The sequence below is a fragment of the Lagopus muta genome, chromosome 8, assembly GCF_023343835.1.
Source record: "Lagopus muta isolate bLagMut1 chromosome 8, bLagMut1 primary, whole genome shotgun sequence".
Taxonomy (NCBI): Eukaryota; Metazoa; Chordata; class Aves; order Galliformes; family Phasianidae; genus Lagopus; species Lagopus muta.
In genome coordinates this window covers 17,108,287-17,128,772 of record NC_064440.1, presented here as the reverse complement: position 1 = coordinate 17,128,772, position 20,486 = coordinate 17,108,287, and the positions used below count along the sequence as shown (strand labels likewise).

At 38.9% G+C, this 20,486-nt stretch overlaps 2 protein-coding genes across 14 annotated transcripts in view; both read right to left on the bottom strand.

The window, feature by feature from the left end:
• The window catches only part of CSRNP3 (cysteine and serine rich nuclear protein 3), a 91,215-nt gene extending 86,264 nt beyond the window's left edge, over positions 1-4,951 (bottom strand). For 2 of the 6 annotated variants that reach the window (XM_048952768.1, XM_048952773.1), the window contains exon 1: positions 4,693-4,802. The gene's annotated coding sequence lies outside the window, so the exon portion shown is untranslated. Of the gene's footprint in view, positions 1-2,621; positions 2,688-3,276; positions 3,366-4,332; positions 4,442-4,692; positions 4,803-4,869 lie in introns of those variants that run through there. The other 4 variants (XM_048952769.1, XM_048952770.1, XM_048952771.1 and 1 more) reach the window with 4 other exon arrangements.
• A 2,031-nt stretch (positions 4,952-6,982) lies between these two features.
• The window catches only part of LOC125696695 (sodium channel protein type 2 subunit alpha), a 73,470-nt gene continuing 59,966 nt past the window's right edge, over positions 6,983-20,486 (bottom strand). For 4 of the 8 annotated variants that reach the window (XM_048952719.1, XM_048952722.1, XM_048952723.1 and 1 more), the window contains exons 22-27: positions 15,746-16,027; positions 14,285-14,338; positions 13,010-13,147; positions 11,806-11,910; positions 10,487-10,757; positions 6,986-10,396 (exon numbers count right to left, since the gene is read on the bottom strand). In XM_048952719.1, coding sequence (XP_048808676.1) covers positions 9,201-10,396; positions 10,487-10,757; positions 11,806-11,910; positions 13,010-13,147; positions 14,285-14,338; positions 15,746-16,027 — 2,046 coding nt within the window. In that variant the 3' untranslated portion in view covers positions 6,986-9,200. Of the gene's footprint in view, positions 10,397-10,486; positions 10,758-11,805; positions 11,911-13,009; positions 13,148-14,284; positions 14,339-15,745; positions 16,028-20,486 lie in introns of all 8 variants that reach the window. The other 4 variants (XM_048952725.1, XM_048952720.1, XM_048952726.1 and 1 more) reach the window with 3 other exon arrangements.

Sequence of the window (20,486 nt, the reverse complement as noted above, 5' to 3'; positions counted from 1 at the left end):
TGAAACCCCAGATGTGAAGATGCCCATACACCAAGCAAAGCATCCTGAACGATACACTTTTGCAGACTAGGAACTGTTGTTCAACATCAGTGCTCTGCTGATTTAAAAGTTTTTCTTTGTGAGAAGGATAGCACAGAGAGCCAAGCTACATGCCTCTACCTCATTTAATCTACCTCCTAGAAAGGAAAAAGAAGAAAAACTCAGCACTTTTGGGGCAGCTCAAGCTTCACTTGTAAAACCCGGGATCATCTCACGCTTCAATGCACCCGTGTAGCACCAGCAAGAGGCTTTCTACAGATGGATGTTTGGGTGAAATTATTGCCCAAACACTGGGTTGCTGTTCTCCTTACAACAAAACAAAAACCACACACAGCTGGACAAGCAGCTTTGGCTGCAAAGTTCAAAGCAGCACAGCTCCATTGCCATGGTTCCATAAAAACCCTGCATGCCTGGTGATGGAGGAAAGGAGAGACTGTGGACTCCCATCACAGACCGTGTAAAAAACAGCTGGTCTCTGGAAACAGGCTTTGCTGCTAATGCATTCTGAGATTGCCTTTCAGACTCACAAAGACCTGTAGTATTCAGAGGATTTTACAACACAATTACCTAGTTTGCACACGCTGCTTCCTTCAATAACCACATCATTCCTATTTTCTTCTTCATCACTTACCAAAAGGGGAGGGGAAAGGATCACAAGAGATGTGTGGGAAGCCCAATAAGTTAGAAATGGATCCTTTTTTGGAACAGGTTCTCAAAAAAAAAAAAAAAAAAAAAAAAGAAGTGGGAAACAACCCCAATTGTGAGAGAAGATGTAACTGTGAGCAAGTCACCAAAGAATTTATCAGACTCCTTGACAGACTCTATCACTGTGAAACCCTGGGAGTGTGGAGTGTAAGACAGAGAGCAAACGGTATCTGTTTGTGTCTAGGGGTAAAAAGGAGGTTCTGTTTGTATGCACTGTTAATCTCATCACACTTAAGAAACCTCTCATCCTTTACCACTGTTGTTTGGGAGAAGCTAGGCCCAATTAACCGATTAGAGGGACAGGAAATCCTTGCAAGTGAATAGTATATAAGATGTATGTTGAACACAATAAATTAGAACTATTCTGAGAACTATTCTGAGGCTACAAGAAACTGTGAGAGCTCTCTAACTCGACTGAGTGTCAACACCCAACATCCCATGTAACCAGCAGAGGAGCAACTGTGGAGGAAGACATGACGCTCCAACTTCCATAACTGCACCAGCACTGCTGGGAGGGCAGCTCCGCATGAGATGGGCTCAGTAGGTCCAACGCTCTGACCGCAACCCCGGGCCCCACCCCACCTTCATCAGTTCTTCCGGGCAAAATCATTAACGCTTTCATTTGAATAGGCCAGTAGTCAGCACACACATGAAAAAACACATTACTGCAACTGTAACAAATTTCTGTGCATGGGTTAGAATGTTGATATTCTTGTGTTAAAACGTGTAAGCCCATTTTAACATGTGTTGGAAATTATGTCCAGCAACTCAAAGCAAAATGTGCAGCTGCCAATGCAAATCCCGAGCAACTCTACTCACAGTGTTTTACATGTATACATGTAAATGTTTACATTGTTTACAGCTGAGGCCCTTTCTGCCCACCTGGAAGCAGCAGGTTTCTCACATAATTACAGTGAGCCTTAACCAATTTTCTACCATACAATGTCAAAAATTAAAGCTAGCCCAGCCAAAGAAAAATTTGCTTTTCCATGTCATCTTACAAACAAGATGCAGATTATTAAAAGGGGGATGGGATGAGGCCAGGACACGAGGGAGCTTGCCCAGCTCCTTTCCTGCATCAAAATAGCATCTGCAATAAAGGGAATGTACAGCTCCTCAAACCGTATACAGCGTTCTGTTTTGCAGATCAAAAATCCCTGTTGCCATGGGAACTGCAGAACGAGTCCATCACGGCACAGCCAGGCAGGAAAAGGAACCTCTGCCAGGCTACCACCGCCCCTGGGCTTCTCTGCACAAGCGCTCACATGTGCTCAGCCTGAAAGCAAAAGGCTCCCTCAAATCTCATTCGCAAACCTCCTCCCACAGATACCTGGCAAATCTTCAGGATAAATAAGTGACATATCTGTCGTTTATACGGAGTAAGGCAAGCAAAGGAGAGTTTAAAACAGAGGTATTACGAGCAATACAGGAATATCAACTTATGTATGCCTCCCAGATACGCTTGGTACAAAACATGCACCAACAGCTTATACTGTGCCCATAGATGCATGTGCCAATAAACAGATCTTAAATAAAAGACTAAAGTGCTTGAGACATATAGCAAAAAAGAGCACTGCGTAAAACAGATTACGTAAAACAAGACTTAAAATGCAATTGTTTAAAGCAGCATTTCAGGATTAGTTATACACACAGCCTGCCCTCTGTGCCTCTGTTCTCACCCAGTAACAAAAGAGGAGCCACCCCTTTGGGACAGCTGCTAGCACTGCAGACCGAGGTTAGGGACCAGCACCAGGCCGCACCACACGATCCCCAGCTGAGCACAAGCTGCTCCCACAGGTGTGAGTAACAAGCAGCAAAACAAATGCCAATCGAAAGATCCCCGCAACTGCACAGAATCACCACACAACCAAACACACCTGTTGCAGCACTCCACTGCCTTCAGAGTCCACTCCACTAGTCCTTCAGAGAAGCTAGACTTATTTTTCTGTTAAATACGTACAATGGCATCAAACGTCTGAAGAATGCAGAAATCAGTTCGTTAATCTTCCCAAACACCGCTTGCTTATCAGACAGCGCGCGCCCCTGCCCGAAGCGGTGACTGCCGCTCGCTCTCCGCACCACCCACCCCACGTGCGGCTCAGGGCAGCTGCCGCAGCTCGACTGCGCCGCTCCTCCGGGCCGAGGCCGCCCCGCGCCGCTGCCGGGAGCCGCTCCGGCAAAGCGCCCGACAACAGCTGGGCGGGTCGGAGTAAAAGAAACAGCGACGGCCAGTTTGCAAAAACTACAAATATATTTAAGCTGTGCTGGAGGTCAAGCGATTTACAACAACAGAGTGATGGAGTTCTGTGTGCAACGCTTCGAAGGGTGACGTTTTATAAACGTAATGGTGTGTTCATTTGATCATTTTTCAGAATTAGCAAAAATAGAAGCGTCTCTGCCCCAGGCGCGACAGTGAGGAATAGGGCTGCTCAGTAAGAGAGCACCTCACGTAATGCCACAAATCATACCACAAACTGCAAAAACAGAACCAAACCAAAGCAGGAAAATATTTACTCTTTCAGATCGTCTTACCTGCACCTATCAGTCCTTCACATGAAGCTCATTTCTCAGATTCACACAAGCACCAGCAGACACCAGGGCCACCAGCTGTCCTTCTCTCAGGCCCGCTATCCCAAATTTAGTCACTACTGACCACCTGTAAAGACTCCTCTACTTACATTTCACTATTAAAAAAAAAGGAAAGAGGCCAGGGCAAAGCATAGCCCCGCTCTGTCCCTCTCCACCCAGAGCACACACACACATGGTGACCGCAGGAACACATGTCCTTGCAGGACGGAGGCTGCTGCTGTGCTATCAGTGCCACCCGTACCAACTCACGCTGCGCCCTCTCTACAAGGCATCTTGGTTTTCAATTGCAGCAATTAACAGTAGCGGATGTGTCACAACAACACATCTACAATCTCTAACAGTTGTTGCTTATTTCTGAAATTGCTATGCAACGAGAAAGGCAAGAAATAATTTAGCAGAGCCCCAGGCAGATCGTGCTCACGTGCCTCACGCCCGGGGGGTGCGCCGTGGCTGGGAACCCCAACCCTGCTGCACACAGACCGCCCCCTTCAGCCAGGGAAGCTCCGCTCTTAGCAGAAAGCCGTGTTCTTTTCAGGTCAAAAGAGTACACACGTTCAACCAGCTGAATTTAAGACACCCATAAATAAGGGCTTGCGTAGTTACAAAGATAAATAGAAGCCACCTCTGCAGGCTCTGATTTTCTTGTTTCGCAGTGCACTCCCTGTTCTAAACAAGTAGGGGTCAACGTGTTTGGTGACTTATCCTCAACTAGCAAAGCGTGCTGCCGGGCCGACCCGAACCACGCTTAGTACCAAACAAAGGAGCAGCGGAGCAGCCGCGCGGCCACCGGTCAGCACGGCAGGGCCGCCCAGCGCCATGGAGCTGCGGCTCACGGGGTGCGCTGGACGCCAACACCTTCATTCCCGTGCATTTATTTCCTCCCCGGAGCAGCAGCAATAACACCCACCAGCTTTACAGCTAGTTTTCCTCGTACGCCCTGATCTAAAATCCCACTCTCCCGTCGGCACACCGAGAAAAAAAGAGGCTCGCCGCTCTCACCTGGCGGCCATTTGCGGCGGCCGGCTGCAGACGCCTCTGCCCGATGCCCCGCACTGCCGAAGGGACGCGCACGCAGAGTCTCCGCGCCGTGAGGCAGCGAACGCGGCGCCCGGCACCCCGCGGCCACCCGCGCACCCGCCCCGAGCAGCCGAGGCCTCCAAAGGCGCTCCGGTGAAGAGCTACGCGCGGCTCCGCACAGCCGCCCCCGAGCGCTCCGGGCACCGAACGGCGGCCACCCCCATAGCCGCCCGGGAGCTCCTGGCGGAGCGCGACTCGCCCAGCTTTCACACCAGGAAGCGTTCGGCGCATCTCTGGCCGTCGCCTCCTGCGTGAACGCGCGACACATCTGCAGGTCCTCACCGAATCCATCAGCCTCGCGCCGCTGTTACGTCCCACGCAGCCACGCCGAGCGGCTCCCGCAGGCCGCCGCCTGCGCCGGGCGGCCGTTGGGTTCGAGCCGCCGCTTTGAGGCCGCCCGCGGGCGCGTGCGGCGCCCGCCTCCTCCGCCCGAGCTCGCGGCCGCCTTCCGCCGCTCACCTGGCCCTACGGCCGCCAGCTTCTGCTACCTGCCCGCCGCGTGCCGCTCTGAGCGCCGCGCTCCGTGCGCGATGGGGCGGTGCGACTGCAGCGCGAGGAGCGGCCGCGGGACGGCGCCGTGGTGCGGGGCGGGTGGCGACGGAGCGCTGCCGCGACCACGGGGGGAGCGCGCGAGGTGCCTCGGTGCGATGGCGGTGTGGCTGCAGCGAGGGTGCGGGTGTACAGGCAAGGCGGGGGTCCTCGAGCGAAAGCGAGCCTACTTGTATTTTTATTGGTCCTAGGCTTCTAGTAAAGAGCCCAGGTTGTTTCTAAATGCGGTAACTCATATGACACGTGCCTTTTTTTATCATACCTCTCCTGCCACAAAACCAACCAGCCAGAACTTTAAGGTGTTGCCCATATTTCCCAGCTTTTAACGTGCTTAAGGCAGCACTTCACAGTTACAGCAAAGCAAATTTCTTTTCAGGAACAGCACTCGAGTGCAATCACTACCTCAAAATTTGGCTCTTCGGCTTTTGCTATTGCAAAAAAAAACTTTTTTCAGAACCACAGAGGACTTCACAAGGATGTACACTAACACTCATTTTAATGCACTCAGAGAATGGTCGTACCTTGCAATCAGAATAAAGCCTCACGACAGTATCTGGTTCCTCCACTGTACAGAAAACAGCTCTGTTTCTGTACAGGCTCCATGGGTAGTCTGGTTATAAAGACCTTGATCCAAGGCACACATTCTTAAAACAAGAGCAATTGCAAATAAATGACCAAGCACTTAGGAATTGTCAGGTAACTGTTATTTTTTTCCTTATAAATGTGTCACTAGTGTTTTAATGCCAAATTTGAACTCTTCTTCGGATTGTAAGAATTCACATCATGGGACTGGCTGCAAACAACTGAGATTAGTTTCCAAAACCAGTTCAAACTCCAAAAGCTTTTTCTGGTGAGTAACTTTATGAGACCTTGAGCAATTTAATTATCCCATGCCTTGCTTCTCCATTAAAGAAAAAAAGCAATCAAATACCTTATTGTTACTTATCCCACAGTTGCGCTCTTAGTGATAAAAAGAACAAAGTATGTGCGACACCGCCAGCTGGAGAGGACCTGCCCAATCATTTGGAAAATTATTTTCCAAAACTGTTAGTAACAAAAAAAAGTTATAATGGCAAATGGAAATTAAGAAAATTTAAGTCTCATATGAACTTCACATTTCTGTCCAAGTAACAGCAGTAGGTGGATGGGAAAGTACTATTTCTTCTGATATCCTATCACTTGAACTTACAAAAAAGTCCCTCAGATAGGAAAAGTTTAAACAAGCTAGCATTATTTTTGTATACACAAAGCAGTTAAAAGCCATTTATTCCTCTTCTCATCTTGATGGATCCAATCTCTTGATGGATTCCATAAAGCTGAGACACAATGAGGAAATCTGCATGACAAGACTGATGCCATCAATGCACTTTTTTTCCTCAATTCCATTGCCACCCCATCTGTTTAATGCCTGCCTCCTACATCCCCATACCGGTGCTCCCACAAGCACGTGCTCAACACCCAGTATGTACGCCAGCTCCTTGGCAGCACCATGTATAAATTCACCATAGAAACATCACATTATAGTATTTTTATTCATTCTAATTCCATTCAGCACCCTAAGATTTAAAAAAAGGTTATGAATTTTGTCCTTCACCAGAAGTTCAAGTGAAGCTTCTGCTGGCTTCCACCCTAACCTGCCTTGAAGTGAAAGAACAAACTATAACTATTTACAAAACAAGATCTTCCTTATAATGCAAAGATACTTACTGACTTCAAATGTAAAATATGACTGAAATACATGGAATATCACTGAAATGATACATACTGTTCTGCAGTGTCGGTCGCTGGTTCCTTTAACATCTGTTTTCCTAGTTCTCTCAGAACACCTGACATAAAAAAGGGTTTAACATATCAGGCACATAATGTCATCCTATCCTAGAACAGATTTGAAAGGATTAATAAGCCAGTGAGTCAAAGTGCAAATCATATTAGAGATCTTTCTGAAAGCATACAGCTTCAACCTTTTACTTTCCACAGCGTTGTTATTAAAATAGTTTTAATCAGTATTTCTGACTTTTAACTTTTACATACTCATATCTTATTGTCGCAGCACCTCTTGATAGCCATAGTTGGTAGTGATGAAAACAAAGACAGAACAATTGAATACAATAAAAAATGAAATCTTTATTCTTTTGGCTCAACTGTAATGTGGTTTACTGGTCTTTATGGTATAGCATTTTCCTGCATGCAGTTCACTGACACACAAGTCAATAATTTTTTGTAAAAGGAGGAGTCAACATCGAATTTTTGCTTGTGTAAGAAACACAAAATGTCCTGATGTGATCAGTTATACAAGTTTGCTATTCAATTCCTGTGGAAAAAAGAAACATATTGTGGATCCCATATTATATTTAGAACAGTTCTAGTGCAGCATGAATCAACAAGAATAAGAATAGTCTATGTAAACAAACACTGGTAAAGATTTCATGAATAAAAAGACTACCTTGAAACTTCTGATGCAGGCAGTGCTAGAATTTTAAACAAACCTTCCCCACCACATTTCAATTACAAGTTATACCTATTTGGAAGCAAGTGCATTTTGGACTCAGTTTGAAACTTCACATTAAAATATGTGCAAAAATACAGTACTAATAAAAAAGCAGAAACCTAAAGCTACCCCATCCTCTCCTTTGTTTCTTATTTTGTGAAGTTCTTCAATTAAAAAGTGCTATGGATAGAAAGTAACAAAAGTGACGGTGACATCAACCTGAAGATAATTATAATTTCTTATTATATATACAAAACACTGAAAAAAAAAATAAAATGATATTTTTACAATATTTATATTTTCTTAGAAAATTCTATCCATGTATTTCATCAGATTCAGCAGTTTGCAACAAATCCTGTACAGTCCGACTATACACCGTACAGTACTCACTTAACATTTTAGAATGCAAAGCAAGAAGCTCTTGAGTAGCTGCAAACTATTGCTTGATGTCATGAAGGAATGATGTCTGACTGAACAATTTGTTTCACTTAACCACTGAGATATGGCTTCCCATATTCAACTTTTAACAGTGGAAGGAATAAAATTACAGCAGCAAAGGCAAGATAAACATGCATCAGTGATAGCTTCCAAACTATCTATTATGGTACAGAATATTTCATCTTAGTTCTTGAAAGCTTGCAAACTACACTTATTGTGGTACATATTTGATGCAATAAATATTGTGCATGGGTCATTATTTGTTTGCTCAAACATGCACCACAGGATAAAATAACTATTTACATAGACGGTACTTTTTTAATCAATACATACAACGTCAACCTTGCTGAGAGCAGAAGATGGCTAAACGATACTGCAGGGTGAGGCAGAACAACTTCATAATCCTTAAGTTTTGTGGGGTTTGGTAAATTCAATTTCCCAAGTTCAGGTAAAATTTTTTTTTACAGAAGAATACTTAAAAATGGACTCCAAGTCTCTCACTAAATTTTGTATGCAGATTTCATTCAACTACACTTAAGTGACTTATGAAAAAATAAAACATCTGTTCTATTCTTGTAGACTATGGGAATTTACAGGCACATTAAGATCTTTCTGGATGAGATACTGGATGTATACTGTTTTTAAGCACCTCAAAATATAGAGCCATCCTGAAACATGGAAGTAGTCAGACTCTGCTGCTTTGTGCGACGTCATGTTTTTCCATGCATGAACTACAAGTGCAGCATGCCTTCATGCAGATCACTTCTGTCTGTACATATAGAGAATCCGAGAGTAGAACACCTGGTTCTCGTACCCCCTTCCCCAACATAAAACCCATTTACAAAAATAGTCACATATAATAGTAAACAACCTGTGAATTAAAAAATGATAAGTTCACCAACACTGATTTTTGTAAAAATATGGCAGATGTGGCTGTTGAAATGCAAACAGTGGATACAATTTTTGTACTGAGTGTTTTACGTTAAACACAGAGATTCCTAGGTCCGCACCTTTTTTAAAACCAGTCCCTACAGTCTGATTGGCCATTTTATCTTCTCTTCAGCAGTGTCAGCTGGTAATAAAAACAACAACCTCCTGTCAAGATGTTACCCTGTTTTACAGAGTTGCAGTTTGATGACGAGGGGTCACTGTCTTGTTATAGGCACTGACCTTCTTTATATATATATATGTAATTATATATATATTTATATATGTAAAAACTGTCAGTTTGGCATGTACCTCCTACAGGAGTCCTGTGGACACAAATACATATTTTCTTAGGCTGTAAACAGTTTATCGCAAACAGAATTATGTGTTACTTTTTACTTTCCCTGCTGTCTTTACCTTTATCTTCTTTTTCTGATTTGTCTTTTTCATATTTATCCTTGTCTGGCTTTGTTACACTATCATAGGATGGTGGGGAGGTTGTGGATGGGGTCATATCTGTTTTCTCTGGAGTGGAGTTCTCATTTAGTTTATCCATAATCATATCTTCTTTCATGGGCAGATCATCCTCATCTTTACCTTTATCCTGATTAAATATACATGAAACTTTTTTGACTTTCTGCCTTAAAAGGTGACGCCTGAAAGCACGTTGAATAACAACAGCAGATACCTCCTCCTGTTTCCGTTTTAATGTGGTTGTGATTGGTTCATAGGAGACTTTGGAAGGATTGGCTGCCATAAATCGGTCTTCCATCTGTATTCTGAGGGCATCCATCTCCCCACTTTCCCCTAACACACGCTTTGTGAAAGCAAACAGGATGTCGAGGCAGTGAATTCTGTCACCGCTTACCATGGGCAGATCCATTGCAATCAGCTGGACCTTGTTTGGTTTTGCTATGAGAAGAGGAGGATCTAACGAAGCTGCAAAATCTGATAGTTTACTGAACTCTATGAATTGTGTTGCATCTGGATCAAACTTCTCCCAGACTTCATAGAACATCTCAAAGTCATCCTCGCTCAAGGGCTCAGCACTTTCTTCAGTTGCAACACTGAAGTTCTCCAGAATGACAGCAATGTACATGTTCACCACCACCAGAAAGGATATGATGATGTAGCTGACAAAGAAGAAAATCCCAACCGAAGGGTTGCCACAGTCGCCTTTAACAGAGCTCCCTGGGTGATCTTTATGAGGGTCACAGTCCGGCTCCCCACTGTTAAGAATTGGGGCTAACAAGCCATCCCAGCCAGCAGATGTGGTAATTTGAAATAGGCAGATCATGCTGTTGCCAAATGTTTCAAAGTTGAACATGTCATCAATTCCAACTTCCCTCTTAACGTAGGCAAAGTTGGACATGCCAAATATGGCATAGATAAACATGACCAAGAAGAGCAGCAGGCCAATGTTGAACAAAGCAGGAAGAGACATCATCAGAGCAAAAAGCAGAGTGCGGATTCCCTTTGCGCCTTTAATGAGACGCAGGATGCGACCTATTCTGGCAAGTCGGATGACTCGGAACAAAGTAGGGGACACAAAATATTTCTCAATCATCTCAGCTAAAAACATTCCTGTTGAAAAACAAGTCATATTAGTCAATGATACTATTATATTTCAGTTTCCCCAGAATTAGCCATTTCATGAAAATGAGTTGTTCTTACCTACTATGGAAAGAATGACAACTACAAAATCAAAAATATTCCAGCCGATGGTGAAGTAGTAATGGCGAAGTGAAATCAATTTCAAGACAAATTCTCCAGTGAAAAGCACAATAAACACAAGGTTAATCCAATATAAAATGTTTTCCATGTCTTCACTCTGGTCATCTGTTTCTACCATCATTGTGACCATGTTAAGGCAGATAAGTATCATGATACTGATATCAAATGCTTGTTTTGTTACAAAGTCAAAGACCATGCCTTGGAATTTGTTCTGGGAAGGAAAAAAAAAAAACAAAAACAAACAAAGTTGCATTACGTTATGCATGGGGTAAAATTTCTTTCTTTTTTTCCAAATTTCTACAAATTAATTAAATCTAGCATGTAAGGGGATTTCATGTCTTCCATAGTCTTCCATTTGTATGAATTTTCCAGTTTGCACATGTAAACACAAATCAATCAGAAATGCAAATACTATGTCTATAAGCATTAACAGATTTCAAAATACTCATGGTAGTTTTTAAAGTTGCAAAGGTCAATTTTCTATCTCAAACAAGTTCACTGTAAGATTTTGTGTCACAATATTAAATGAAGTCTTAACCTGGCAAAAGTTGGGGAAAAAAAAAAAAAGAAGCGTAAAGAGGCTCAGAGTTAACAGCACTTCATTTATCCTAAATCTTAAGGAAACACAGAAAAATTTCAAGCCCAAGTTCAGTGTTCTTCATGTTACCAAAATAACCTTTACTACACCTTGCATTTTGAGCTATAGAGAATTTACTGATGGCTGAGAGGGCATCTCAGCTGGTTCCACAGTCCAAAGTAGAACTGCAGAGCTGGAATCACTGCACCATCTAAACTTTGCTCTGAAGTGCCACGGGAGAGCTGGAGGAAAAAAAATTGCATGGATTGTGCAGCAGGAGTGAATGTGAGAGGTAAAAGGATGTTTTTTTTCAGGCAATAATATTGTAACTTGCTTCCAGTCTTCCTTGATGACTGAAAAGGCCTATGCCCTAAAACTTTCACATATTTTGACAAATATATTGTCAGAGTTCATTGTTTTAGTCTTTTTCTTTGTTTTGAAAAAATGTCACATATAATGTCACTGCCATTTGTAAAGAGAAAATGAAGGGGAAAAAAGGAAAGGTTAAGAGTGCTTCATGTTGAGGCTACAAAAGATAAATATTCTGTATTTCAGATGAATAAGATTTTTTTATATCTTTTTGTTTGTTTGTTTCAGGTTACAACTTAATTCAGTCTAAGACATATCCAAAACAGTTCTTAAATAAACGTAAAACGTAAAAAGAGAAGGTTTTTATTCTTACTGCTGGTCGTGGTATAGGCTTCTGTGGTTTCTTTGAACCCAACTTTTTCATTGCATTGTAGTATTTCTTCTGTTCTTCTGTCATAAAAATATCTTGACCTCCAAAGTAAAGCGAAGAGACAAAAACTGGTTAAAATCACATATTTCTATTGATTACTTATAAACAGGAATACATATTAATAATAATCACTCTCATTCTAATCTGTGGGAAAATTAGAATAGACATCTAAGTTCCCGTTTATCTTGATTATTAGTATATGAGTAACAAAAAAATTGCTTTATAAATGTCACTTTCAAAGTTTAGGATATTTTTTGAAAGATTCTTGAACTTTAAATGATAGATTTCTTGTTTTCATTTGGGTGATACAGGTAATAAGAACCTTCAGGAAGGAGAAGTGCTTTTTCTTTGTTCTGCTGAAGTTATTATGGAGACACGAATGAACAAAACATTCCAATCCTGTGCTCTTGTTTTTCCTTTTGAGTAAATTTTGGCAAAATATTAGAATTGACTTCTATGATACCAAAGGAAGATGAGAAGTTAGTCATGCAATTAAATCTCACAACTTTTATTTTCTAACCACAAATGCAGGACTTGGAGCAGAAGATCCTGGAACTATTACATGGATTGAGAAGGAAAAAAAAAGCCAATTTCTCTCCATCTCAACAAATTTCAATATATGACTCCAGCAGCATTTCCACCAGTTCATTGTCCTTCCAGACAATTTAATTCAGTTTTGTTGCTGAAACACTGCTGCCTTTTGAGGCAGTGTTGACAAAATAAGATGACTAAAGGGAGGACAAATAAATTTATTAAAATACTTACTATTACAGCTCAGAAATCTAGGCTGCTGAGCTCAGAGATTTGACAATTACACAACTAAGAGGTTTTATAGCTGCATTTAAGTATTTCAGTGATATTTTTTTTTATAATCTTGTTAAAGATTCCAATCTGAAATCCACATCTTTACATTAGTATTGAATATTTCACTAACCATGGAAAGACTTCTGGTGTCACTTGTCTGTCAAACAACATTTATCAAGACAAACTGTACTGCTTTATATCAACTTTATGTATTTAATATGCAAAGTGGGTTAACTTATCTTAAAATGAAGCCTGAAAAGAAAATAAAGTTATTGTTTGTGGACCAAAAGGATCACAAAAAGAAAGGTTAGCTTTCTTTTCTGAGTAACGATGAAATACTTATCTTTTTTTTCTGTTGGTTGAAATTGTCTATGATGACACCAATGAAAAGGTTCAAGGTAAAGAATGATCCAAAGATTATAAAGATGACAAAGTAAAGATACATGTATAGGTTATCTTCATACTTAGGCTGATCCAAAACCTGCAGAAAGGCATAGACACTAAGCCTTAGTTTAAATGTGGACATAGAGCTGAATAGCTGCTGAGTATTTATAAAGTAATATTCTTGACAAAAGACTTTGCTACTGAACTTGATACTTCATTTTCCAAAACTCTTACTCACTATATTATGTAAATATTGAAGTCACAATTTTTTTAAAACTAGGATTACCATCCATCTGAATCTGTACACAACCAGAAACATCAACTTTTAAAGCTGTGAAGATCTTAGCGTATCTTGTGAGAAGCCACCAGTGTAGGCTTGTAGAGCTTCACTACTACAGGCACTAAGTAAGCTTCCCTGCATTTTACTATTTGTTACATATTAATTTTGTACAACTTCTTTTCCTACTGTTTTACATCTCACTGCAATCTACCCTAATTTTAACCTGAGTTTTAACTCAAAAACCTGACCAATGCAGGTTACAGCACATGATCTTTGCAGTGGCCTCGGTAGGCTAAAGAAAGGCATCCAAACAATGTTTAGAGTGAGCATGTTTTTTTGGTACAGCTGTGCACATTTATTATATTATAACAGATCTCCTGCTGTGAGTGTAGCTTACAAAAAACTTGGAGTTTCACCACTATAGTTTATTTAGTTGTTTACTTACAATTAGAGCACAATTTGCACCAAGGAAGGAAGGGGAAGACAAAACAGTATGAAAATTCGCAGGCCAAGTTAAGAATAGAAACTGTGCCCTGAAGAAAAATCAGGCTGTTTGCAGAAGATAGTGAAAATCTCACCTTTAAAAAAAGATTAGTGGTACAAACCATAATCTCTAAGCTGTGTATCCATGCCTGTTTCCAAATGTAATTAAAACCTCAATACACACAATGAGAGGAGGAAAAGGCATTTCATGGCAACAGTTCAGTCCGCTGCGGAATTAAGGAATTTTGGTCCAACTGCACCACAGAGAATTTGGATCTTTTAGGACTGCTCCTCTGTTTTTTTATGTCTCTTGTATTTTTCCTATGTCTTCAATTTTCTCTAACTATAAAACTGCAATAACTCCTTGTTCTCTCGCTTTTACTGTTATTTCTAAAAGATGGTGTTAAAGTTATGTTCTTAAGTCTTACAGCTCATACAGTCAAACTGATGGAATTGAGGGAGTATACTTACATTACGAGAATCCACAGCAGCATACATGATATCCATCCATCCTTTAAATGTAGCCTATAAACAGAACACTGGTGTTTACCTCACGCTTTTTCTGGGAAACGGCTTGTCAGAAACATTTAAGAGCTAAAGACTAACCACGTTTAAAAATTTAATCCAAAACACCAGCTCAGTGTAATATTAATAGGCAGTAAAACATTGTACGTTTTATTCATATATGGGAATCACAAGCAAATTGTAATGTTTGACTATAAAGGACACAACCTGTATTAAATTAAGAACTTTTATATATAATGAGTAACACACGATATAAATAATTTTCTGTGTATGAGCAAAGTAGGTATACTTGATATAGATTCAACACATCCTGGGTAAATTTAATTGCTTGTTTTTCTTATGTTAGTCCCTACAGCCTCTACATTGGTATTATTTATGTAGTGTCACAGACTTATCCACACATAAGAGTTATCCCCAGTTCTTGGCTCTAATGGATGACTCTTATAAACTGTTGAGGTGATATACCACAGAATTTTTGAGCAAGAATTCAAATTTATTTGACTTTACAGCTCACAGAAATGAATACCTCTCTGGATCAGGAATAACTATTTATCCTGTGTACATGACAACAAATTTGTCATGATTAATTAACACTAATTAGAAATAATACAGCCAGGAAGAAATAGCTTGTATTTATGACGAAGGACCTCCCTAAAATGCACTGCACTGTATAAGCATGGGTGATCCCAAATCTAAAGAACATATTTAAATGCTAATAATCAGAAAGATAAGAGAAATATATTTAATTTGGAACATATGAATTCACAGGATTCTTAAAATTGCTGACAAAGTATCTTGGGAAGCATGTTTTCTACAGCAGTTTTAAGTTAGAACCTTGTAAAATATAGTAAGAATTTTAATTATATGTAAATACAATTTTAGAGAGACTTTACAAACAGGAATATATCATTAAAAGTTATCTTTAAGATAAGAGATCTTTATCTCTGCTGTGAGAATTCTGAAAGTACCAAACTTTCACATATGCCCCTGCAAGTTCATCTCTTTTAAAACCAAGCTCAATGTCCAACAAGTAGAATCATACTATAATACGTAATCAAACAGAAAAGCAAGGGTGGTCTCTAATCGGAAGAAACGAGATGCAAGGCTGATATATATTTGAAGAAAGGTTAAAAAAAAAAACAAAAAAAACCACTCTATATATGTTAAAAATCCACTTCTGCTTACAGTTTTCCACACAGACGCACGTATATGCACACATATATATGTATATATTTTTAAAACACATACTCCACAATTTACTTAAGGATTTTTATAGGCATAATGCCAAACAAAGAAGCAAGGAAAAGTATTTCTACCTGAAAGAAGAGAATAGAAATAACTTTTTCTGTTAGAAGTAAACCACAGAGATATAAAAAGAGAAATAGACATTCAGGAGTGGAGACTTACCACTTGAAGTAAAGAAAGGTAACCAAGGCCTACATTATCAAAGTTAACTTTCACATTCTTCCATCTGGCAGTTTCATTGTTTTTAATGAGCTCCTCACATTGGCTGTAATTGTTGATTTGGCTGATATCAAATCTCTCATCAGTTGTAGTGTTAACACAGTAGTAAAATTTTCCAGCAAATAGATTTACGCCCATGATACTGAAGATCAGCCAGAATATAAGGCAAACAAGAAGCACATTCATAATGGATGGAATTGCTCCTAAGAGGGCATTTACAACCACCTGGTGTACAAATGAAACCAGATACAGTGTAAGAACACAAACACTACTATCTTCATTAGACTGACTTAAATGTACCTCTCTGTTTCAATTCAGTATTAATCTGTATTATACTTTTGGATTATAATACTATACAAATTTTGAAGAAAGATAAAGTATCAGCATAATTAGAAGGAAAACCATACAAACAGAAGCAAATGGAAGCTTTAAGTAATGGGAAAAAAAAGAAGAAAATATAAAATGAACTTTAAAAACAAAGAGCATTAATCAATAATTTTAAAAATATGTACTTAATATATGTCTACAAAATTCTATCTGTAATATTTCTAACGACTGATTGCATCAAGCACAAAAAAAATTTTCTCTATCACATTTTTATTGGATAAACAATCCTAATCAATGTTTTTATTGGATAAACAGTCCTAATCAATGTTATTGAGCACGTTTTTACTTGAAAGTAATTTTAAGACTTTTAAATAAAACTGGGAGATGTATCCATGTTCATTTGGATGGCTATATATAAAAGCAGAAAAGCAGCCATGTTCAAACAGCAGGCTATCTGAACACAAAAATGCTGGTTGTGAAAGCAGCAGATAAGACTTAAAGTAGACTTAATTTATTTAATGCTGAAATTGATGAACTCCTAAATCAGGTAGCTTTGGTCTTAAGCTTTTTTGTAATAACTATGGAACAACTCTGTCCACTTTTCCAAAAAAAACCTGAATCAGTTCCATAGAATCTAACACAGATTTTGTTTCTAAAAAATGCAGGATATGAGGTATTACATAGATGTGATTATAGATGACTGACTCAGGTTATATGACATCGGTACTACAACAGATCTGATAGTACATTACTCTGTTTCTAATTGTAAAAAATGCTGGCCTTATGTTTATATTTATGTTTCATGGGTTTCACAGAATTCATTACTTGCAAAATTAGTCATCTAAGCAAATCAACTTTCATTCATATCTATTTTATATGACTGAAAACCTTCAAATGTTACAGTAGGTGAAGATCTACCATCCTGTACAACATATAGTAGACACGGCCTGAAGAAAAGAAGAAATACCTCTTTGACTTTCAGAGCTCCTTTTATGTCAAAATAATACCTCTTTGAGGTAATCCACACTTTGGACAACATTATAAATTTCCTATGACATCAATTAAACTCACGTTATGTTAAATTTAGATGCTGGAACAAATTAGAATTAACATAAGCTATTCTCTGATTCCATTAAGGCACAGAACATTGGATGAACTCTCCCATGCCTCTTGAACTTTGTTTTTTTTTTTTTGCCACAAACTTTAAGTCACGTATTGCAATAAATATTTATCTCCAACAGGGACATTTTAATAATCAAAATAATCTGTTAAACATAATAAAATATGCTTAGCAATATTTATTATAAATCAGTAAGCAACAACAATACAGCATTTTATCACTCATGAGCAGGGAAGAGATCAACGATTAATCTATTCTCACTATTTCAGCAGTGCTCTCTTATGCTGACTTGTATCCATAGATTTGTCAATGATGTGCCTTTGCAGGGCTGTGAGAAGCAGGCCTACATAAAGAAACTATTACCTTAATAATAATGTTGAATTAATTTGAATTGGAGATCTAGGAAGTTATTGATTAAAACTGGAAGTCTGATGGGAATAATGAACAGCTATAGATTTTCTTCCAATTCTGTAACATTTTCCAAAAATCTATTAGCTAAGAAAATATTATTTTTATTTAAGGTTATCTCAATTATTCCTAAAAAATACAATTAAAAATATAATTAGAATCTTTAGCTGTAGAAGTATTGTTTATTAAAAATAAATATTGAAATATAAAGAGATAGATAATGAAGATATTTGTTTTCTAGTTTTCAGTCTCATTACACCTGAGAATGCTGTTCCTCGTTCTACTTTGCAGGTCAAGTCATGTTATTCTTTCTATTACTGCTAAATTTCACAAGCGACATACTTTCTCTGGTATTGTCTGAGTCCTGAAGCTATAGCAGAACCAGGTTAAAATATGTATCATTTGAAGATACTCAAAATATAATTTTGAGTATTATGAGAAAAGCTTCTAGATAGCTCCAGGCTAGCATTGAAAGTAGGGGCACAAGAAAGGAGGATAAGTGAAAAGAAAAAAAAAGAAATAATTAAAAAGAGATTTAAGAGCATCCATTGCTTATTTAAATAAATAAATAAATAAATAAACAAAGTAGTATGGGCCTAGCACTATATAGCAGTGAGTGACAGCACTCAGGACAGAACAGACAGATCATGTCTCACTGTAATTCTCAACTCCCACAGTCCAGTTTCCTGAAGCTTCACATGCAAATTAAAACTTATTTCCATTATCAAGAGTGATGGGAAGATGCAGTGGAAACATCACATGCTACCATTAATTAGAAATAGAGGAATATTTTCTATTAATTATTAATTTGGGTAGGCACAACAAACCATGATCCTAGAGAATACTACAGTGGATTAAAACTTTTAGATACATAGAAAAGAATTTCTTGTATCTATATAGGAACTATAGTCATAGAATAAAACCATAGAATGGCCTAGGTTGGAACAACCTCAAAGATCATCTACTTCCAAGCCCTCTGCTGCAGGCAGGGTTGCCAACAACTAAATCAAGCACCAGATCATGTTGTCCAGGGCCATATCCAACCTGGCCATATCCAACCATCCTCCAGGGATGGAACATCCACAGCTTATCTGTGCAGCTTATTCTAGCATCTCACCACCATATGAGTGAAAAATTTCCCCCTGACATTTAGTCTAAATTTTTCGTGTCTTGTCCTATCACTTTCTGTATAAAAAGAAGTTGATTTCCTTCCTGCTTATAAGCTCCCTTTAAGTATTTTGAAAGCCAGTATCTGGTCTACCCTGGGCCTTTTCTCAAAGTTTAACTGTCTCAGCCTGCCTTTGTAGGAGAGGTGCTTTAGTCCTCAGATCATCTCTGTACCCGTTCCAGAAGCTCCACATCTTGTGCTCAGTGGAAGTAATTTTAAGTGCCCATGAAAATATGTACACCATACTATAGCGTTATATTTTCAGTTCAAAGAAATTAATATATTATGAAGAGATATCTTGAATTTCCAGGTATCAGATCTTAAAATCATTTTGTAATTAATTCCTTCGCCAACTTGAGCTACTTAGCTTTAAAACCTTAAGACTGAGGATTTTTTAAATAATCCAAAATTCTTTATATCCATAAAAATGTTATTCCAATAGTTAATTGCTTAAATAACAAAAACATGTCTATTTTTATTCTAAAGTTAACTTCATGCACTACTTATTATTATATCTATTCCTAAAGTCATAGATCTCCTTCTTATTCAGATGATTTACTAAGAGATACAGTCAGCAGATCCAGATCAAATCAGTAGGCAAAGCATCAACATGAAATTTATGAGATGGAAAATAACTCCCAAATCTTTACAAAATGCACTACTTTTTTTTCTTTCCACACTAAATTTCCACTTCAGGAATTTGCTACACAAAATTGCGTTCTCAATTTTTTTGCTAATCGTTCTGATTAAAAAGCAACAATTAATGTGTTTTTTAGAAAGATATTTTACACAGGCCCTGATAAATTTGATAAAACATCCCAAATGTTGACATTTTTCTCAGCATAGTTCTGAAGGATTTTTTTTTTTTAACTGAAAATCCCGAATCGTGCCTATTTTAACCTAAACACAGAAGATAAAGAACTATGAAAACTTTACTTTCTTTGCAATTTTCAAAACAAATATTTTTTTTTCAGTTCAGAAGAGAGAATACAGCGGTTGTTCTGAAAGTAATGCCTCTTATTTTATTATGCCGCCCCACAACATCAGGGGCAGATGTTGGGTTTATGGCAGTATAGGCTGAACCTTCCCACTAATATTCCAGTACATGCAGTTGCCGTATGACAGATGGCAGCAGAGGGGCAGTTTGACAAAATGATGTGAAGTCTCATGTGGAAGTGCGGATGAAGCAAAGGGGTGTCACTGTATTCCTGTGTAAGGAAAACATTGCAGCCACTGACATTCATTAATGCTTCTTGAATGTTTATGGAGACCAAACAGTGGATGTTAGACAAGCCATGTTCCAGATGGCCATGCAGATTTCTACAAGTGCGGCATGCAGGCTCTTGTTCATCAGTGGCAAAAATGCATAGCCAATCTTAGTGACTACGCTGATAAACAGTGTTTGTAGCTGAGAATATGCTCCATCAAATAGACTTATTGTGCTATTTGTATCTCTTGTAGTTTACATGGAAATAAATAGGAGGTATTACTTTCAGAGCGACCTACGCACGGGTAGCTACTTAGAACACAGGCATTCTAACTTGTTCAAAAATGCTATAGGAAAAAAAACACATTACGCTGAGGAAATCTATGAGAATTCATATTCTGATGAGGGCTCTCTTAAAATGGTAGTGTTGTGCAGACTAAATTTCAGAAAAAAA